This window comes from Suricata suricatta, chromosome 12 (genome assembly GCF_006229205.1).
Source record: "Suricata suricatta isolate VVHF042 chromosome 12, meerkat_22Aug2017_6uvM2_HiC, whole genome shotgun sequence".
Lineage (NCBI taxonomy): Eukaryota > Metazoa > Chordata > Mammalia > Carnivora > Herpestidae > Suricata > Suricata suricatta.
Window position 1 is genome coordinate 12,389,416 of NC_043711.1, and position 18,763 is coordinate 12,408,178.

Consider the following 18,763-nt stretch of genomic DNA (forward strand, 5'->3'; position numbering starts at 1 on the left):
CCTATCCTCCTAGCTGTGGCTAAAAGTTCTTGGGCTATCAGGGCTCCAGGACATCGGGACATCAGCCAGAGCATTCCTATGTCGCTGTATGGTATTCAATCAACATTGCTGCCCATAAGAATCATCTAGGGGCCGCCTGGGTGGCTCAGTCGGCTGAACGTCCGACTTCAGCTCAGGTCATGATCTTGCAGTCTATGAGTTCAAGCCCCATGTTGGGCTCTGGGCTGACGGCTCCAAGCCTAGAACCTATTTCAGATTCTGTGTCTCCCTCTCTCTCTGCCCCTCCCCTGCTTATGCTCTGTCTCTCTGTCTCTCAAAAATAAAGACACATTAAAAAAAAAAAAAAGAATCACCCAGGAACATTAAAAAACCCATAAGCCCAGCCACACCCCAGACTGGCCAACTGAGATGCTCTGAGGGGGAGCGGGGGAGCGCTGTGGTCTGGTCTGTAAAGTCACCGGACCATGCTTATGTACGGCTAAATTGGTGGTCAATGTACTGAGCCATCATCTTGAGGGATGGAATTCCTGTTTCTCATTGCTAACCAAGATCATCCTTTTTTTTTTTTTTTTTTTTTTGCCTTGGGTTCATAGGAAGACTCAGTTTAGTATCATTTATGAGTGTGTATCCCCAGTTACAGAAACTGAAATAAGTTATATTTTTTCTGTTTTTCGTAACAGATTTACTGAGCTATAACTCACATACTACCCAATTCACCCGCTCAAAGCATCCCATTCATTGGGTTCTAGTGTATTCACAGAATTGTGCAACCATCCCCTCCAAAAAAAACCTGTATTCTTTGGCTGTTGCCCTCCATTCTCCCCCATTCCCTCTAGCCCGAAGCAACCTCTAATCGACTTTCTGTTGCTGACAAGACCCATGATAGGATGAATTCCCCAGGATTGTGGGAGCCCAGAGATAGGAGTGACCCACTCAACAGAGCCAGAAGGCCTTCCAAGGGGAGGTGGCATTTGTGCTTGGCCGCTTCTGCTTATGAGTCTTTGTTCCTTCCATGCCACTAGCTCATAACAGAAAATAACAAGTGTTGGTGAGGATGTGGAGAAGTTGGAACCCTCGTGCCCTGTTGGTGGGAATGTGAAATGGTGCATCAGTTGTGGAAAACAATATGGCAGTTCCTCAAAAAATTAAGCATAGGACGTCTGCGTGACTAAGTCCATTGAGCATCTGACTCTTGATTCTGTCTCAAGTCATGGTCTCTTGGTTCCTGAATTTGAGCCCCATGCCAGGCTCTGCTCTAGCAGTGCAGAGCCTGCCTGGGATTCTCTCTTTCCCTCTCTCTCTGCCCCTCCCCTGTTCTCTCTCTCTCTCAAAATAAATTAAAAAAATATTTAAAACTTAAAACAGGGGCGCCTGGGTGGCTCAGTCCGTTAAGCGGCTGACTTCAACTCAGGTCATGATCTCGAGGTTCGTGAGTTCGAGCCCACGTTGGGCTCCAGCCTGGAGCCTGCTTCAGATTCTGTGTCTCCTTCTCTCTCTGCCCTTTTCCTGCTCACACTCTGTCTCTCTGTCTCTCAAAAATAAATAAACATTTAAAAAATAAAATAAAACTTAAAAAAATGTTAACATAGAATTATCACTTGACCCATCATTTCTTCTTCTGGGTATATCATCAAAAGAGTTGAAAGCAGGAACTCAAATAAATATTTGTACACTCGTGTTCTTAGCAGCATTATTCACAATAGCCAAAAGGTGGGAACAACTCACATGTCCATCGATGGATGAGTGAATAAACAAAATGTGGTCTAAGCATACCTTGGAATATTTTTCAGCGTTAAAAAAAGAAGGAATTCTAACACTAGCAATGCTCCAACATGAGTGTACCTTGAGGACATTATGCTAAATAAAATAAGCTAGACTACGAAAGGACAAATACAGTGTGATTCCACTTAGGTGAGTTCCCTAGAGGGGTCAAATTCACAGAGACAGAATGTGGGATGGTGGGTGCCAGGGGCTGAATGAAGAGAACGAGGAGCTAGTGTTTAATGGAGAAAGAGTATCAGTTGGGGACAATGAAAAAGTCCCGGAGCTGGATGGTGATGATGGTTGCACAACAGTGTGAATGTGCTTAGTGCCACTGAGCTGTGCACTTAAAAAATGGTGAAAGTGGTCCATGTCATGTATATTTTACAACAATAATAAAAATTTTAAAAAAGGGAGAGACCAAAAGGCCAGGCGTGAGCTTGTAGGGATCTTGGCATCAGCCCAAGGCAGGAACAGCTGTTTGAAAGTGTTCCCATCTGCACAGTGCTCTGTCTCCACGCCTCTCTCTCTTTGTGCGGATAACGAAAGCGATCACTGGGCGGAGGTTATCAATGAGGATTTAACAAGTCCTCCATACAAATGTAAACCTGGCGTCTGAGATCCGGAAGTGCCTGCTAACTGGGAGCTGGCACTACCATCATGGCCACCTCTCTGATCCCAGAAGAAAGAGGTCCCACCCTCACTCAGGTCCTCTGAGTGACCTCAGGCATGGGTCCAGCCTCTCTGAGCCTGGGTTCTTTCTCTGAAATGGGCGAGTTGCAAGGCATTGGGCGGGCTCTCGGCAAAGGCAGCTGAATTAAAAGCCGACCAGAGGGCATGGGGACAAAGCATGCCCTTGGCACCCTGGTGATGGTGGGGGACACCCCCAACCCCCCCAGGAGCGGTTGAGCTGTCCCGGCGCCATCCCATGGCATCCTGGCTGTGCGCCATGCTCCACTGCTTCGGGAGTTACATCTTGGCGGATCTGCTCCTCGGGGAGCCCGTGATCGACTACTTCAGCAACAATTCCAGCGTCCTGCTGGCCTCAGCCGTCTGGTAAGCACTGGCTGGTGGGGTGCAGGGGAGCAGAGCCGGGGGCAGGAGTGACCCAGCCTCCAGGGAGGTGGGAGGCGGGAGGAAATAGGACCCATCAGCACAGCCTCCACAGTGGACCTGAACACATTGCTCTCTGCTCCCCAGTTCAGCCCTGAGCCCAACAAGTTGGGGAAGGTGGGGTCTGGATGCAACCTCCCAGGGACCCCCATGGTCTGTCTCCCCCTGACGCTCTGCATTCTCTCCCCTAAGGTACTTGATTTTCTTCTGCCCCCTGGACCTCTTTTACAAGTGTGTCTGCTTCCTACCTGTGAAACTTATATTTGTGGCCATGAAGGAGGTAGTAAGAGTCCGGAAGATCGCCGTGGGCATCCATCACGCCCATCACCACTACCACCAAGGGTGGTTCGTCATGATCGCCACCGGCTGGGTCAAAGGTAAGCAGGACCATGATAATGATGGGAAAATCCCCTCCCTTGAGAGCCCCTGCTCAGTGTGCTACCTGCCAGGCGTCCAGGTGGCCACAGACATTGGTCCAGGCTAAGGGGTGTCAGGACTGTTGTGGGAGTCCAGTCTCTTTAGCCAACACCTTTAGAGTAAATGGGAAGAGTCTTCTAGAATTTAACGGTCAAAGATAACAGGACAAGGAGACAGTGAGAGCTCTGCCTCAAGCACATTTTCTCGGCGGCGACACTACTGATGTTTGGGGCCAGGTCACCGTCCGTGGTGGGCGCTGTCCCGTGCGTTGTAACGTGTAGAGCAGCATCCCTGGCCTCCCGCCAGATGTCAGTAGCACCCGCCGACGGAACAACCAGAAGTGTCTCCAGATGTTGCCAAAGGCCTCCTGGAGAAGAAATCACACCCCTGTGACTACGGGGGTCCTTAACCTTTGTGGACCATGGCCCTTTGTGAGTCCAGGAAAGCCTTTTTATGCTTTTAAGTGCACAAAATAAAATATATAGGTTGGTAAATGAGGCCCATTATTTCAAAATGGTTATCAAAAAAAGGCTTTAATATGGCATAGTAATTTTTACATCTCTACCAATGCATTAAATAACATTTGTTATTGGCTAACACATAGGAAATTTTCAAACTTTTGAAGTGCTCTCCAGCACAAACGATATTATGAAACCATCTGCAACAATGGGAATATAAAAAGGAAATGAATCTGTGAATTCTGTTGGTGATGGAGCCATAGACTTGTCCAGTCACACAGCTAAAGGAGTGCAGCTAGGTCTGACTCTAGGTCCTCTGAATTCAACATCCACATTCTTAACTACTTTGCTGTTGTTTTTAAATTTTTTTATGTTTATTTATTTTTGAGGCAGAGAGAGACAGAGCCTGGGTGGGGGAGGGGCAGAGAGTGAGGGAGACACAGAATCTGAAACAGGCTCCAGGCTCTGAGCTGTCAGCACAGAACCCAATGCGGGGCTCAAACCCACAAACCACAGGATCATGACCTGAGCCGAAATCAGATGCTTAACCGACTGAGCCACCCGGGCGCCCCATTCTTAACTACTTTGAAGCCCTCCTTTTTCCTTTCCTCTAGCTATGCTAGGAGGCAGACCAAGATTGACTTTAAAACAAAAGAATGTTACTAAAAATAAACAAGGGCACTTTATAACGATGGGTCAATCTACTAGGAAGATGTAACAGTTATAAACATGTATGCACCTAAAAACACCAAAATGTATAAAGCAAAAACTAAGAGACATTAAAGAAGTAGACAATTTGACAATAATGGTTAGAGAGGTGGGCCACGGAGTAAAAGGAAGACAGGGAAAGAAGGCCCATGCAGGTGCTAACACCACTGGACACCTCATCCAGTGATTCCTGATGCCAAAGTGTGTACTGTCAAAATGCCAGGGCCTCAAATCACCCTCCACTGAGCTCCAGTGTACTCTGCACCATTGACACGTGGGGCTGAGTCATGCTCTGAGGTGGTGGCTGTCTTGTGCTTTAAAGGATGTTGACCAGCATTCCTGGCCTTAGCTGACCAGTAGCAGCCCCCTCCCCACTGGCAACAACCAAAAATGTTTCCACATATTTCTAAATGCTAAATGCCTCCTTAGGGGCCTGGTCCAGTCGTACATACCAGGCACCTCAATTAACACAGCCACTCCTGGAATGGGTGTCCAACCTCTTTAACCGATACATTTGGGGTAAATGGAGAGATTCTTCTAGAACTGTAATCATTTATGTCTCCATATGGGTCTCCTTATTTACTCTTCAGGAAGCCTGTACTACAGAGAGAATTCCCTAGGGTTATAGTGTTGCACCTGGAAGGCAAGTGGCTTAAGAAAGATTGAGAGTTCAGAGCCCTGAGGAGGAAAGAGACTGGGATGGGGAGCCTTCTGGAAGCCCTGTGCACAGCTCAGGAGCCTGGACTCCCTAGGGGCATCAGGGCAGACAACCCAGATTTGTCCAAGACATACCTTGCAGATAGGATATGACCTCCATTCCCTCATGCTAGTTTTGCTCTGAATATGCCATGTGACCTTCTCTGAGCCTCAGTTTCCCTTGTTGCAACTGATGATCATACACCCAGGCTCAGTGTCCTTCTGGAGAAGCTGCTGCCTTGGGAACTCAGCTGAGAAGGATGGGGGAACCAGCGGTGGCAGGCTCATTCAGGAGCACCCTGTCTCGTAGGCTCTGGCGTCGCTCTCATGTCCACCTTTGAGCAGCTGCTCCGAGGGGTCTGGAAGCCAGAGACCAATGAGATCCTGCACATGTCCTTGTGAGTATCCGGTTTCCGCCCCCTTCCTTCCTGTAGGCACAGGTGCCCTCTGGGCCTGGCCCAGGGTTGGATACTCCTGGTAGCTCGGAAGCCTCAGCCACTGATTCTGTTTTCCAGAAGCTTCCGCAGGTCAAGGCCGGGGGACCCCAGCAGGGGAACCAAGGCTCTGCCTGAGGGGGAGGGCCAGGCAGAGCTGCAGGGAGATGAGATACTTGACTTGGGTTATGAAGAGTGAGTAGGAGTTTTCTGGCAAAGGAGGAGCCTCTGGACAGAGGCCAGCATCTCTGCCACCTGTTGGGTCAGAAAAGAGCAATGACTCCGCCCATTTCTGCGGGGTCCAGGTGCAGAGTGCGGTCGGGGAGTGAGGAGTACTGAGCATTGGTGGAGAGCAGACGGCACAGTGTGGTGGGGGGGGGAGTGTGTCTGGGACGAGGTGGGCAGAGCCCGATGGCTGCATCCACGACCCAACCTAGGACCTTGTAGCCTGTACATCGTTTTTTTCTTTTTTTTAAGATTTTACTTTTAAAACCCAACATGGGGCTCGAACTCACAACCCCAAGATCAAGAGTCGCACATTCCACCAACTGAGCCAGCCAGGTGCCCCTTTAGCCTCTACATTTTTAAAAGACCACACTGGTTTGGGCTAGTTAAATTTTCTCCCAATCTACAACAAATAAAGCCACGGCCATTAAAATATGACAAAATCAAAAGGCTCACCCCTATGCCAATGAAAATGACTTTCCATTTCACTCCTCGGAAAAGAGCATGATCTCGCTTCACCCCACACAAAGTCTATTCCCACCCTCAGTTCACCGACAAGGAAATGGGGACCCAGACAGCTGTGTTACCTGCTACCAAGTGGCCAAGTGGTTTCCCCTCTTGGATTCCTTTTCCGCCTCATCAGCTGAGGGTGAGGGTCCCCAAAGAATTGCACTGATAGACTCGCTGGCCCCGGTACCGGTGGGTGAGTGCTTTGGAAATATCAGGCAGAATTACCATCATTAAGGCCAGCGGTGCTCAACAGACGTTAGGAACGGAAGTCATGGTTCTATCTTCCGCCACCAGTTAAAATATGGAAAACCTATGCTTTAAGGAAGTTAAGAAAGAAAAACCTCTCTGTGGGCCATGTTAACCCTTTACTGTGCTGGGAGACACCACCTTATCCATGCCATGCGGGCATCTTCCCACCTCACACTCCAGAGAAGCTGCATGTGAGCTGGGGCCGGCAGCGGGCGGGCAGAGTCTGGGCTGCGTGGCTGGCACCTCGCGGTGACGGACGCTGCCCCCTCCAGCCCCACAAAGGCCAGCCTGTATGGAGCCATCCTCTTCACCCTCCAGCAGACCCGCTGGCTCCCGGTGTCCAAAGCCAGCCTCATCTTCATCTTCACCATGTTCATGGTGTCCTGTAAGGTAAGTCTTCCTGCTCTGCCCCACCCCAACCCACACCTTCTGGGCTAGGAGCTGAGGCTTAAGAGTCTTGTGTCCCAGAAAAGACAGCCCTAAGGCAAGGGGGCTGGGGAAGAGAGTACCAGGAGATCCGTGCGTGCGTGGGAGGAAGGTCTGATAAGAGGAGTGTCCAGCAGGTGGGCACTGGGTAAGGAGGGCCCAGCCTAAGAGTGGGGCGGGTGTGTATGGAGTCTGTTTGGAGAATGGGGGGGGGTGGCGCGTGCCTTGGTAGTGGAGAGCTGAGGGACAAGACCGAGGAGGGCACACCCAGGATACCAGGGACCCAGGCTAGCTCAGGCATGGTGCTGGTCTGAACCTAAGGCCTTGAGTTGGGGTTAGCTCACCCAGGAGGGATCTTAAGGGATCACACTGCCTTCCCCGTGCATGTGGGGAGCTCGGCTGCTGGCTGGCTGGGAGGGGACCCATAGGCCATTGAAAAGGGGAAGGGAGTGAGCAACCTCAGACCAAGCACTGTTTCTCCCTGCGCCCAGGTGTGGGGAGGCCCCCTGAGGCAAGGCGGGAGATCGCCCGTCTCTGTGGGCCCGATGCTATCTGGGTTTCAACACCAGAAGCTTCCGCATTCCAGGAAACCTGGGACAGTGGTCACCCTCCTGGGGGTGCATAAAGCCAGAGGGGTGGGTCTGGGCTACCTCTGACCTTACCCTGGCTGACCTCTCCCCTCTTCCCTTCCCCTACCCCCACTTTGCTTTCTGCCTCGGCCTCCCTCTGTCTCTCTCGCTGTCTCCCTGCCCCTCTGCCACCCCACCTCAGGTGTTCCTGACGGCCACTCACTCTCACGGCTCCCCATTTGATGTTCTGGAGGGCTACATCTGCCCTGTGCTGTTTGGGGCTGCTTGGGGGGGTGACCATCACCACGACGACCACAGTGGGTCCCACGGCGGGTCCCATGGCGGCGGCGGGCCTGGCTCCCCGCACTCAGCCCTGCCTGCCAAGTCCAAGGAGGAGCTGAGCGAGGGCTCCAGGAAGAAGAAGACCAAGAAGGCAGATTAGCGGGTGGCCCAGAGGCCTTGCGGGGTGCCGGGGAGAAGACCTAGACCTAGGACCCTCAGAGCTGGTGTGGGGGCATCTTGGTCTCAGCTCTCCACTCTCTGGGCCTCAACTTCCCAGTCTGCAAACTGGGCCATCAGCCCACCCTCCGGGACTGATGTGGGGGGTTAAATGAGATATGGGGCTGAGGGACATTTATAGGAATGGAGGGGTCCCTCTCTTCCTGCCAGGCCACCATAGCAACCCAGCTTTATTTGGCAGGGGAGGCCCACAGAATCCTGGCAGTGGCTCCATCCAGAAACTCTAGTGGTATATTCTTGGCTCTGTTGTTTCCTCTCTAACATGACATCTTGACTCCAAAAGGATTTCAGGTCAGGTTGAGAGTCACGAATCCGATGGACATTTCCTAAGTACCTGCTGTAAGGCAGCTGCTAGGTCTTCCACGTCGCTTCTTGCCACCTCCTCCTGGATGGCACCGGGCAGGTTGCCTCTTCCGAGCCTTCCGTTCCCCATCTGTAGGGTGGGGACCCCCAGCCTCCTCCTCATGGAAGGATTGGTGTGCACCCGGATGTGAACTAGCCTTATAAACTCTCAAGCACCACGCAGTCGGGAGGGGAGTCCTGGACAGACATTCATCGTGCTTGAGTGCGGCTTTGCATTTTAGATGATTTGTGTGTGGGGGTTGGAGAACCCCACAACTTACTGGCACAGAGGGGGCCTTCAGTAGACACACCTAGGCCAGTCTGGAGAGCTTGGAGGGTGGAGGAGGCTCGTTCTGTTCTTTGGCTTCTGGCTGGCGCTAAACCAAAGAAATGCAGCTGTCCGGGCGGGGGTGCCAAGATCCAGCTCTGTCAAGGGGCTCCGAGCTCTAGAAGCATCAGGCCTTCCTCGTGCTCTGTGCCAGGCATTTTGCTGCCGCTGGGTGGGCCCGGAACATGCTTCAGGGTGAATGGGGGGAACAGTAGCTGAGGTCTGTCTCCCCTTCCCCCAGCCACCGTCCTCTCTCAACCTGTGTTACCGGGACATCCAAGCAGGGGTGAGTAGATTAGGTGCGGCCAGTCTCAGGTGGGGTTTGGGGCCAGACCGGGGCAGCTTAGAGCTGTCCTCTGCACGCGGGTCCTCAGGACAGCAGCCTACAGGGTCGCAGATGTTGCCCGGCTGTTGGGAAAGTGCCTTGATCCTGTGACACCTGGGAGCTGGTGGGTCCCGGGCTCCAAATTCATCCTCTTGCATGTTAATCCAGGCTCGGCATGAAGGTTCAGCTAATAAATCTGTTGTGAAAGAATCCTGTTGGCTTGTCCGATTCATTCCTGTCCTTGAGGCCTTGGGACACGGTGGGGTCCTGTATCCCCAGACACTCTGTTTCTAGGAGAAGGAGGCTCGCAGCAGCCCCAAACCGAGATGGAGCCTGTGGGGGAAGTCTGGGATTTGAGGTTCATGTATTTACTGTGCCACCAACAGGTCATGGGACCTCCTTCTCCAAGCCAGTTTGCTTTTTGGGAGAAAGAGGGCGATGGTCATCACTGCCCTTTATAGATAGATGAGACACTTAATAGGTGATTGGGGTTTGCAGCTCAGAGTCTGTGTAGACCTTGTTAAGAACACAACTTGGAAATCACACCTCGGATAATGGGATTGTATCCAGAATGTATAAAGAATTCTCAAAACTCAATAAATACCCTAATTAAAAATGAGTAAGGGATTTGAATGGACACTTTGACATTGAGAATGCGCAGATTGCACACACACAAAAAGAAAGCACATGAAAAGATGCTCAGCATCCTTAGCCGTCAGGGAAATGGGTGGGAAGATACCAGTTCGCACTCTCTAGGATGATTAAATTAAAACAACTGCCCGGGGCGCCTGGGGGACTCGGTCTGTTGGTTAAGCGTCAGACTTCAGCTCAGGTCATGATCTCATGGCTTGTGAGTTCGGACCCCCGTCAATCTGTGTGCTGACAGCTCAGAGCCTGGAACCTGTTTCAGATTCTGTGTCTGTCTCTGTGCCCCTCCCCCACTCGCACATTGTCTCTTTCTCTCAAATATAAATAAACATTTAAAAACTTTATTAAAAATAAAAAAGACTGCTTATACTAAGTGCTGGTGAGGATGTGGAGCAAGGGGAATGCTCGTATTCTACAGGCTGGAGCGTAAAATTGGGCGGCGACTTTGGAAGACAGTGGCAATGTCCTTAAAACTTAGGTATTCACTTGTCATATGACCCGGCTATTCTGCTCAGGTACTCGCCCGGGAGCAATGAAAATGTGTGCGTAAAGACACGTACACCAGTGTTCACAGTGGCTTTGCAATAGCCCCAAACTGGAAACAAGAAACAAGTGTCGGTCAGAAGGTGAGCAGACAAGGGGCGCCCGGGGGGCTCAGTCAGTTAGGCACCCAGCTCTTGACTTTGGCTCATGATCTCACGGTTTGTGGGATTGAGCCCCACATTGGGCTCTGTGCTGACACTGTGGAGCCTGCTTGGAATCCTCTCTTACTCCCTCTGTCTCTCTGCCCCACCCCTATTCACACTCTTGAGCTCTATTTCTCTCTCAAAATAAATAAACTTAAAAAGAAAAGAACACATACTCTATGAGTCCAATTATATAAAATTTTAGAAAAGGCAATTTTTTTTTTGAGAGACAGAAATAGCGCAAGCAGGAGAGGGTCAGAAAGAGAGGGAGACAGAATCTGAAGCAGGCTCCAGACTCCAAGCTGTCAGCACAGAGCCCGACGCGGGGCTCGAACCTGAGCTGAAGCCGGACGCTCAACTGACTGAGCCACCCAGGCGCCCCTAGAAAAGGCAACTTAACTTAGAGTAACAAGCTGATCAATGGATGCTTGGGGAGAGGAAGAGCAGAAGGGGAAGGTGGGAGGGATGGCAGAGAAGCTCACAGAAACTAGGTGATGGAAATCTTAACTCTCCTGACTGTAGTGATGGCTTCACAGGTCTATATGCACATTACAACTTACCAAACTCTATGCTTTAAATATACACAGCTTAATGTATGTCAATTCTATCTCAGTAAAGGTGTAAAACATTTTTTATTAAGAAGGGGACAATTCCTGGGGCTCCTGGGTGGCTCAGTGTGTTGAGCATCCAACTCTTGATTTTTGCTCAGGTCATGATCCCAGGGTCATGGGATTGAGCCCCGTATCAAGGTTCTCTCTCTGTTTCTCTCTGTCTCTGCCCCTCCCTGCCTTTCCCTCTCTCTATTTAAAAAAAAAAAAAAAAAGAAGAAGGAAGGAAGGAAGGAAGTAAAAAACTCCATAAAAAATTGGGCAAAAAATCTGAACAGTTAGTTCACCAAAGACAATATATGGATGGCAAGTAATCGCAAGAAATACACATTAAAACAACAAAATGCCGCCACATATCTGTTAGGGGCTGAATCGTGTCCCCCCAGAATTCATAGATTGAAGCCCCAATCCCCATACCTCAGAATGTAACCATTAAGGTCTTTAAAGGGGTGATTAAGTGAAAATGAGCTCTCTGGGCGCGCCCTGCTCCAGTACAGCCGGAGTCCTTATAATAAGAGGAGACATAGACACTGGCAGAGAAAAGACCACATGAGGGAGGGCTCAGGGAGAAGATGGCCATCCACCAGCAGTGGAAAGGCCTCAGAAGAAAACACAGGTTGCTGCCAGTGCCTTTGTCTTGGATTCTTAGAGGCCAGAACTGTCAGAAAACGCATTTCCCTTATTTAAGCCACTTTGTCCTTATGGCCTCCATGGTAGGTTAATACAATGGGGCTTAGAATGGATGAAATAAGAATAGCTAGGGGCGCCTGGGTGGCTCAGTTGGTTAAGTGGCTGACTTCAGCTCAGGTCATGATCTCACGGTTTGTGGGTTCACGCCCCGCATCAGGCTATGTGCCAACAGCTAGCTCAGAGCCTGGAGCCTGCTTCTGATTCTGTGTCTCCCTCTCTGTGTGACCCTCCCTGCTCACACTCTGTGTCTCTCTCTCTCTCTCTCAAAAATAAATAAAGGATTTGGAGCAACTGGAACTCTTGCAAAGTGCTGGCGGGAAACAGTTGGGCGGTCTCTTGGGAAATTAAACACCGTTTAGCGTACAATCCTGCAAGTGAAACACAAGCTCATGCTCACCCAAGAGATGTTCAGAGCGGCTGTCTTTAAAAACCAGAGCCGTCCCAAATGTCCCGCAGCTGGTGAATGGATGAACATCGCGCAATGATGCATCACTCTATGGAACAGTACTCGGCGACAAAAAAGGAACGAACTCCTGGTAGACACACACAGCAATGAGGCTGAGCCTCAGCGGCATTCCGCTAGTGAATGCAGCCAGCTTGGGACTACATTCTGTGTGCTCTCCTTACAGGATATTTTAGGAAGAGCAGAATTATAGGGGCAGAAAACAGATCAGTGGGTGCCAGGCTGACCGGGGAGTAGAAGGAGAGACTGTCTTCAAAGGAGCCAGGAGAATGGGGCTGGGGGCATAGGACAGTTCTGTATCTTGACCTTGGTGGGGAATCCATAATCGTCTCTCTTTGCCAAAGCTTACAGAAATGCATGCTGGGAATCCCCCCTTAATCTAAAAAGAAAAAAACCCGCCGAATCCACTGCAAAGCTTCTCAGACCTGTTCACACCCCTGGCTTTCCAGCTGCGAGGCACAAGGCATTGGGCAGAGTACCTGCCCTTCTCCAAGTCTCGGCTTCCTCTCGGGGTGACTAGCAGGAGTGTCTGGGGCCGGAGTCCCAAGGCCAGCTCTGTAACGCCCCTCTGCCTGGGCTCATCTTGCACCTGCCGGGCGTTGGTGATAAGCCGGCTCCCCGCCAGGGAGCACCAATGTTCTGGGAGCTCGTTTTATGAGAGAACAGATTGTACCAAAGTAGCCTCCCAGCCTATTTTGGGAAGGGGGTGGGTAGGCCACTGTCTGGCCGCCCCGTGTAGGTGTGAGAGCTCTGAAGGCCAGGCTCTCAAGCCCAGTCTAATTTTAGCTCCAGGAATCAGGCTCTGTAGCTTCTTTGTTTTATTATTATCACCATCAGCACCGCCATCATCATTATTATTACTATCACTCTGGTAAAATACACAACATAAAGCTTTTCCGTCTTAACCATTTTTATGTGCATGGTCCAGTGGCATGGCATACGCTTGCACTGCCGTACCGCCTTCGACAACCACCGCCGTCCATGCCCAAAACTTGTTCATCTTCCCAAACTGAAACTCTGTCCCCATTGAACACTGACTCCCCATTCCCCTCCCCCAACCCCTGGCGCCCGCCATTCTACTTTCTGTCTCTATGAATATGACTCTTCTGGGTGCCTCATTGTAAGTGGGGTCACGTAGTATTTGTCCTTTGGTGACTGGCTTATTTCAATGAGCATAATGTCCTCAAGTTCCAACCATGTTGTAGCCTAGGAGAGAATTTCCTTCCGTTTTTTTTAAGTCTATTTATTTATTTTGAGACAGAGAGCATGAGTGGGAGAGGGAGAGAGAGAGAGAGAGAGAGAGAGAGAGAGAGAGAGAGAGAATCCCAAGCTGATTCTGAGCTGTCAGTGCAGAGCCTGACACAGGGCTCCATCCCACAAACTGTGAGATCATGGATGATCTGAGCCGAAACCAAGAGTCAGATGCTTAACCGATGAGCCCCCACCCCACCCTGGGCACCCCTGGGTTGTTTCTGCCTTTCGGCCCATGCAGATAGCGCTGCTATAAACATTTGTTTGAACACCTGTTCTCGGTTCTTTGGATTATATACCTAGGAGTAGAATTTCTGGGTCATAGGTTTTTACAACCTAATCTTGGGAAGGACATTCCATCCCCTCACCCCATTTCAAGGGTACCATTTAACCAGTTTTGACAAATGTATACACCCATCTAATCACCACCATAATCAAGATAGGGAGCATTTCCATCATCTAAAAAGTTTCCTTGTGGATTCTTTTGGCTATAGACTGAGATAAATATGGAGACGTAGAATTTCTGGATCATATGGTGATCATAGATGTAATTGTCTGAGGAACCACATTCTACCGCTTTTTTTTTTTCATATTCTGCCCATGAAAAGCAGATCCCAAGTCCTCTACAGTCAAGGGTAGGGATTATACAAAAGTGCAAATCCCAGGGACCACCCTAGGGGCCGCCCACTCTGTCGTGAGCAAATCCAAGTGATGACTGCATCTGGGGATTTCTGTTAAGCACTCACAACCTGCCAAGCAGGTATTTTACAAGTGGTCAGTCTTTGAGGTGGGTTGTTCCTCCTGTTTTATAGGAAAAAATGTTAGGCTCAGTGGCAAAGGGACTGGCCAGCAGTCACACAGAGCTCCCGGCGGGGCGGAATTAGGACCCAGGTCTATCTCATTCCAAATCCTCTGCTTTTTCTCTTTATGCTTCACTTCTCTGAGTCTGCTTAGGGAAGCATAGGATATTTGTGTGGGAAGAATACAGCGGAGTCTCTGATGCTAAGAAGGTAGTTACCTTAGACATGGGTGGCTATTTACATTGCTCCTTCTGGTTGGTACCTGCCCAGAGGCATCTGGGAAAAGTCCCAGCTCAATTAGTGGAGGAAAAGTAAGTTTAATTGAGCCCTCAGAAGCCAGCCAAGAGGTCAAAGCGAAGGCACAAAGATAGGACATTGGCAGACCTGAGAGTGAGCTCAGGCTTTGTTGTTAACTTCCCATGTGACCCTTGGCGGACCCCCTCCTTGCTAAATGGAAACGTTGGATTAGGTCAAAGGCGGGTAAACCGTGGCCCATGGGCCCCATCTGGCCCACTTCTCGTGCTTGTAAATACGGTTTTATTGGCACATGGCCGTGCTCCTTTGCTGACACACCCTTTATGACCTTTCCAGCTGCAGCAGTAGAGTCGAGTTGTTATGACAGAGACCGTCTGGCCCGCCCAGCTGAAGATAACGACCCTCTGATTTTTCACAGGATGTTTGCCAACCCCTGGACTGGATGATTTTTTTTTTTTTAATAGGCTCCATGCCCAGCATGGAGCCCAGAGCAGGGCTTGAACTCATGATCCCGAGATCAAGACGTGAGCTGACCTTAAGTGCCTGAAACTCAGGGCACCTGGGTGGCTCAGTCGGTTAAGCATCTGGCTTTGGCTCAGGTCATGATCTCGCGGTTCATGGGTTCAAGCCCCGCGTCAGGCTCTGTGCTGACAGCTAGCTCAGAGCCTGGAGCCTGCTTCGGATTCTGTGTCTCCCTCTCTCTCTGCCCCTCCTCTGCTCATGCTCTCTCTCTCTCTCTCTCTCTCTCTCTCTCTGTCAAAAATAAATAAAACATTAAAAAAAATTTTAAAAAGAGTCAGAAACTCAACTGACTGAGCCATCCAGGGACACAAAATTTTTAACGTTTGTTTATTCTTGAGAGACAGACCATGAACAGGGGAGGGGTAGAAAGAGAGGGAGACACAGAATCTGAAGCAGGCTACAAGCTGTCAGTACAGAGCTCAACACGGGGCTTGAACCCATAAACCCAGGGATCATGACCTGAGCTGAAGTCAAACACTTAACCAATTGAGCCACCCAGGCACCCCAGCCCCTGGATGATTTTTAACACTCTTTATAACTGTAAATATATGATAATCCATGGAAGAAATGAACAATACAATTAACTAGGTAAAGCCGAGAGAGCTGTATCGAATTCTATACCACACACTGCAAATAAACATCTTCTCATCCCTTGCAGTCACGTTTTCTCGAGAAGAGCAAACCATAATCAGGTGTCTTAGTTCGGGTTGCTCTAACAAATTAGCATGGGCTAGGGGTCTTAACAGACACTGTTCATAGTTCTGGAGGCTGGGAAGTTCAAGATCAAGGTGCTGACAGATCTGGTGCCTGGTGAGAGCTCTCTTCCTGGTTTGTGGACACCCACTTTCTCCTTGTCGCCTCACACAGCGGGGAGCAGAGAGAGAGCTTCTGTGTCTTCTCCTCTTTGTATAGGGCATTAATCCCATCCTGAGGGCTCTACCCTCTGATCTAATCTAACCCTAATCCACCATCACACGGGGAGTTGGGATTTCATTTGTGGTGGGGTGGAGAGGCAGGGAGAACACATATATTGAGTCTATAAATCAGAAGGAAGTGCCATGGGGGATTCAGAGGGGCCATGGAGAGTCAAGGAGGGCTTCCTGGAGTTGAGGGATTTGTCTGGGCTCTTGAAATACCCAGGGAGGATAAAAGATGTCAGGGGGCACCTGGGTGGCTCAGTTGGTTAAGTGTCCGACTTCGGCTCAGGACATGATCTCACAGTTCGTGGGTTCAAGCCCCATGTGTTGGGCTCTGTGCTGACAGCTAGCTCAGAGCCTGGAGCCTGCTTCAGATTCTGTATCTCCCTCTCTCTCCGACCCTCCCCTGCTCATGCTGTCTCCCTCTGTCTCTCAAAAATAAATTTAAAAAAACATTTTAAAAATGTCAGGAAAAGTGTCCCAGACAGAGACCCCAGCATGGACAGAGGCTGGGGTGTGGGAACGTTTGGAAAACACGTAGCCAAGGAATCTCTAGCTGGACTGGTTGATAAGACACGCCGGCCCCTCCAGGCGTTGTTGATTTCCTCCTGGCTGACCCATCCCCCACGGTGTTCGCTCCAGCATCTCACCTTCATCATCCCTTCCGTGGGTTACACGAGAGCCCTCCTGGGTGTGCCTCTGCTGCCGAAAATGGTAGGAAATGGTTATTAAAGATTCACTGTGGGAGCAAGACAGACAGACGCAGAGCGGGGAGAAGCAGGGCATCCTATAAGGGCCCCAACGAGGAGCTGAAAGGTTTACGTTCTGGCATCGCCCCCATTATATCCGTTAGCTGCCGCTGCGTAACAAAACACCTCAAACTGTAGCAGCTTAAAACCATATTTCTTCTCTCACGTGGTTCCCAAGCATCAGGAATCCCAGGGTGGCTTAGGGGCGGTTCGAGCTCAGTCTCTCTCCGAGAAGCAGTCACTGGAAAGCCTAACGAGATTGAGAATGGACCTCCAAGAACGTTCCTCTACCTCTTCCAGGCCTTGGCTGCTTGTTGGCTGATGGACACAGGCTTCCGTCATCACCCCATAGCCATTCACAATGGAACACAGCTCCTTCCCCCAGGATGAGCCACCCAAGAGAGAAAACAGGTATCCGTATCCAAGAGAGTGCTGGAGATGGACACCACAGTCTTGGACAACCCAATCCCACCACATCTGCTCTGTTGTACTGTTCACATAGCCTAACCTTGGGGCCGTGTGGGGGAAGGCTAACATAAAAGTGTGCCTCAGGGAGGTAGAGAGCATCAGGGCCCATCTCAGAGGCCGCTCACCACACCATGACTGCTGTGTAGCTGCAGGTATCACCTAACCACCCTCAGCCTCAGTTTCTCCATCTAGGCACCCATCTGAACGGTGGTCCATTGCTTCTTATTGCACTTGAGGCCTGCCTGACAAACAGCCAGGGGTGGTTGGTTCCTTTGCTAACTCATCAGTCCGACCACCTCCAACTTTGACTCAAACCTTCTAGAATGTTCCAGAAACTTCTAATGCAAAAACATTAGAAAAATGCAAATTTCCATGGACAGGAGGATGGACAATTAGCTTTTTCTGTGACAATACCATAGAGCAGTAAAAATGAGCAAACCAGAGCATGGACAAATCTCAAAAACATGTGGAATGTAAATAGCAAATTGTGCCAGAATACTGATAGCACTGTTTCCCTTTATATGAAAGCCAAACACGTACAAACATAAAGACATATTATTTTAGGATACCTCATTATATGGTAAAAAAAAAATCACATAAACAGATTGTGAACACAAGATATAAGAGCAAGACTGCCCTTTGTCAGGGGAGGGAGAGAGATAGCCGGGAGGGGGAAGGGAGCTTTAAAATACTGGAAATATTCTATTTCTTTTTTTTTTTTAATTTTTAATTTATTTATTTATTTTTTCTTTTGAGAGAAAGAGACAGCATGAGCAGGGAAGGGTCAGAGAGAGAGGGAGACACAGAATCTGAAGCAGGCTCCAGGCTCTGAGCTGTCAGCACAGAGCCCGACGCAGGGCTCGAACCCACGAACCGTGAGATCATGACCTGAGCTGAAGTCAGAGGCTTAACCGACTGAGCCACCCAGGCGCCCCGAAATATTCTATTTTTTATTTTAATTTTTTTTAATTTTTAATTTTAATTTTAATTTTTTTTTTAAAGAAAGGCAGACTGCCACGTGCAGCACCTCATTTGGATGTGTCTGGAGTCTTGGAAGCTTGACTACCCTACGTTCTCCTACAAATGGACCTTGAGAGCTTGTTTGGAGGTTCTAGCAGGGGAGCGCAGCTACTCGTATACCCTTGACCGAAGAACAGTCCTCCTCTATCGGGGATGGTCGTTCTCTTCCACCGAGCGCGCAGCTTCGGGAGGGACGCACATGGAGCAGTGAGGGAGGAAGGGGACACCTGCCTAGCCAGCCAGATCAGCCGAATCAACCCTGGCGATCAATGGGGTGACAGATGTCGCAGCCAGATCTCCCTCACATCCTATTCTATTTCTTAAGCTAGTTCAAGGTTGCCTGATTTTGTATGACCCTCGAGCTAGGAATGGATTCATATTTTTTTTAACAGTTGAGGGGAAAAGGAAGACTGTTTCATGATATGTGAAAATTATATGCAATTCAAATTTCAGTGTCCAGAAATAGCCATACTGCACACATTTTTGCCCATTTGTTTAGGTATCATCTGTGGCTGCTTTCGAGCTATAGTGACAGAGCTGAATAACGGAGCCAGAGACTCTGACTGCAAGGCTGAAAATATTTACTATCTGGCACCTTCATAGAAA

The 18,763-nt window shown here is 49.8% G+C and overlaps 1 protein-coding gene across 1 annotated transcript in view; it reads left to right on the plus strand.

Annotated features, from left to right (window-relative positions):
- TMEM38A (transmembrane protein 38A) overlaps nucleotides 1-9,290 on the plus strand; it is an 18,230-nt gene extending 8,940 nt beyond the window's left edge. Inside the window, exons 2-6 of the mRNA XM_029916602.1 lie at nucleotides 2,661-2,817; nucleotides 3,067-3,251; nucleotides 5,464-5,551; nucleotides 6,844-6,961; nucleotides 7,769-9,290. Of these exons, the coding sequence (XP_029772462.1) occupies nucleotides 2,661-2,817; nucleotides 3,067-3,251; nucleotides 5,464-5,551; nucleotides 6,844-6,961; nucleotides 7,769-8,008 (788 nt within the window). The 3' untranslated portion in view covers nucleotides 8,009-9,290. The remainder of the gene's footprint in view (nucleotides 1-2,660; nucleotides 2,818-3,066; nucleotides 3,252-5,463; nucleotides 5,552-6,843; nucleotides 6,962-7,768) is intronic.
- The last annotated feature ends 9,473 nt before the right edge of the window (nucleotides 9,291-18,763 follow it).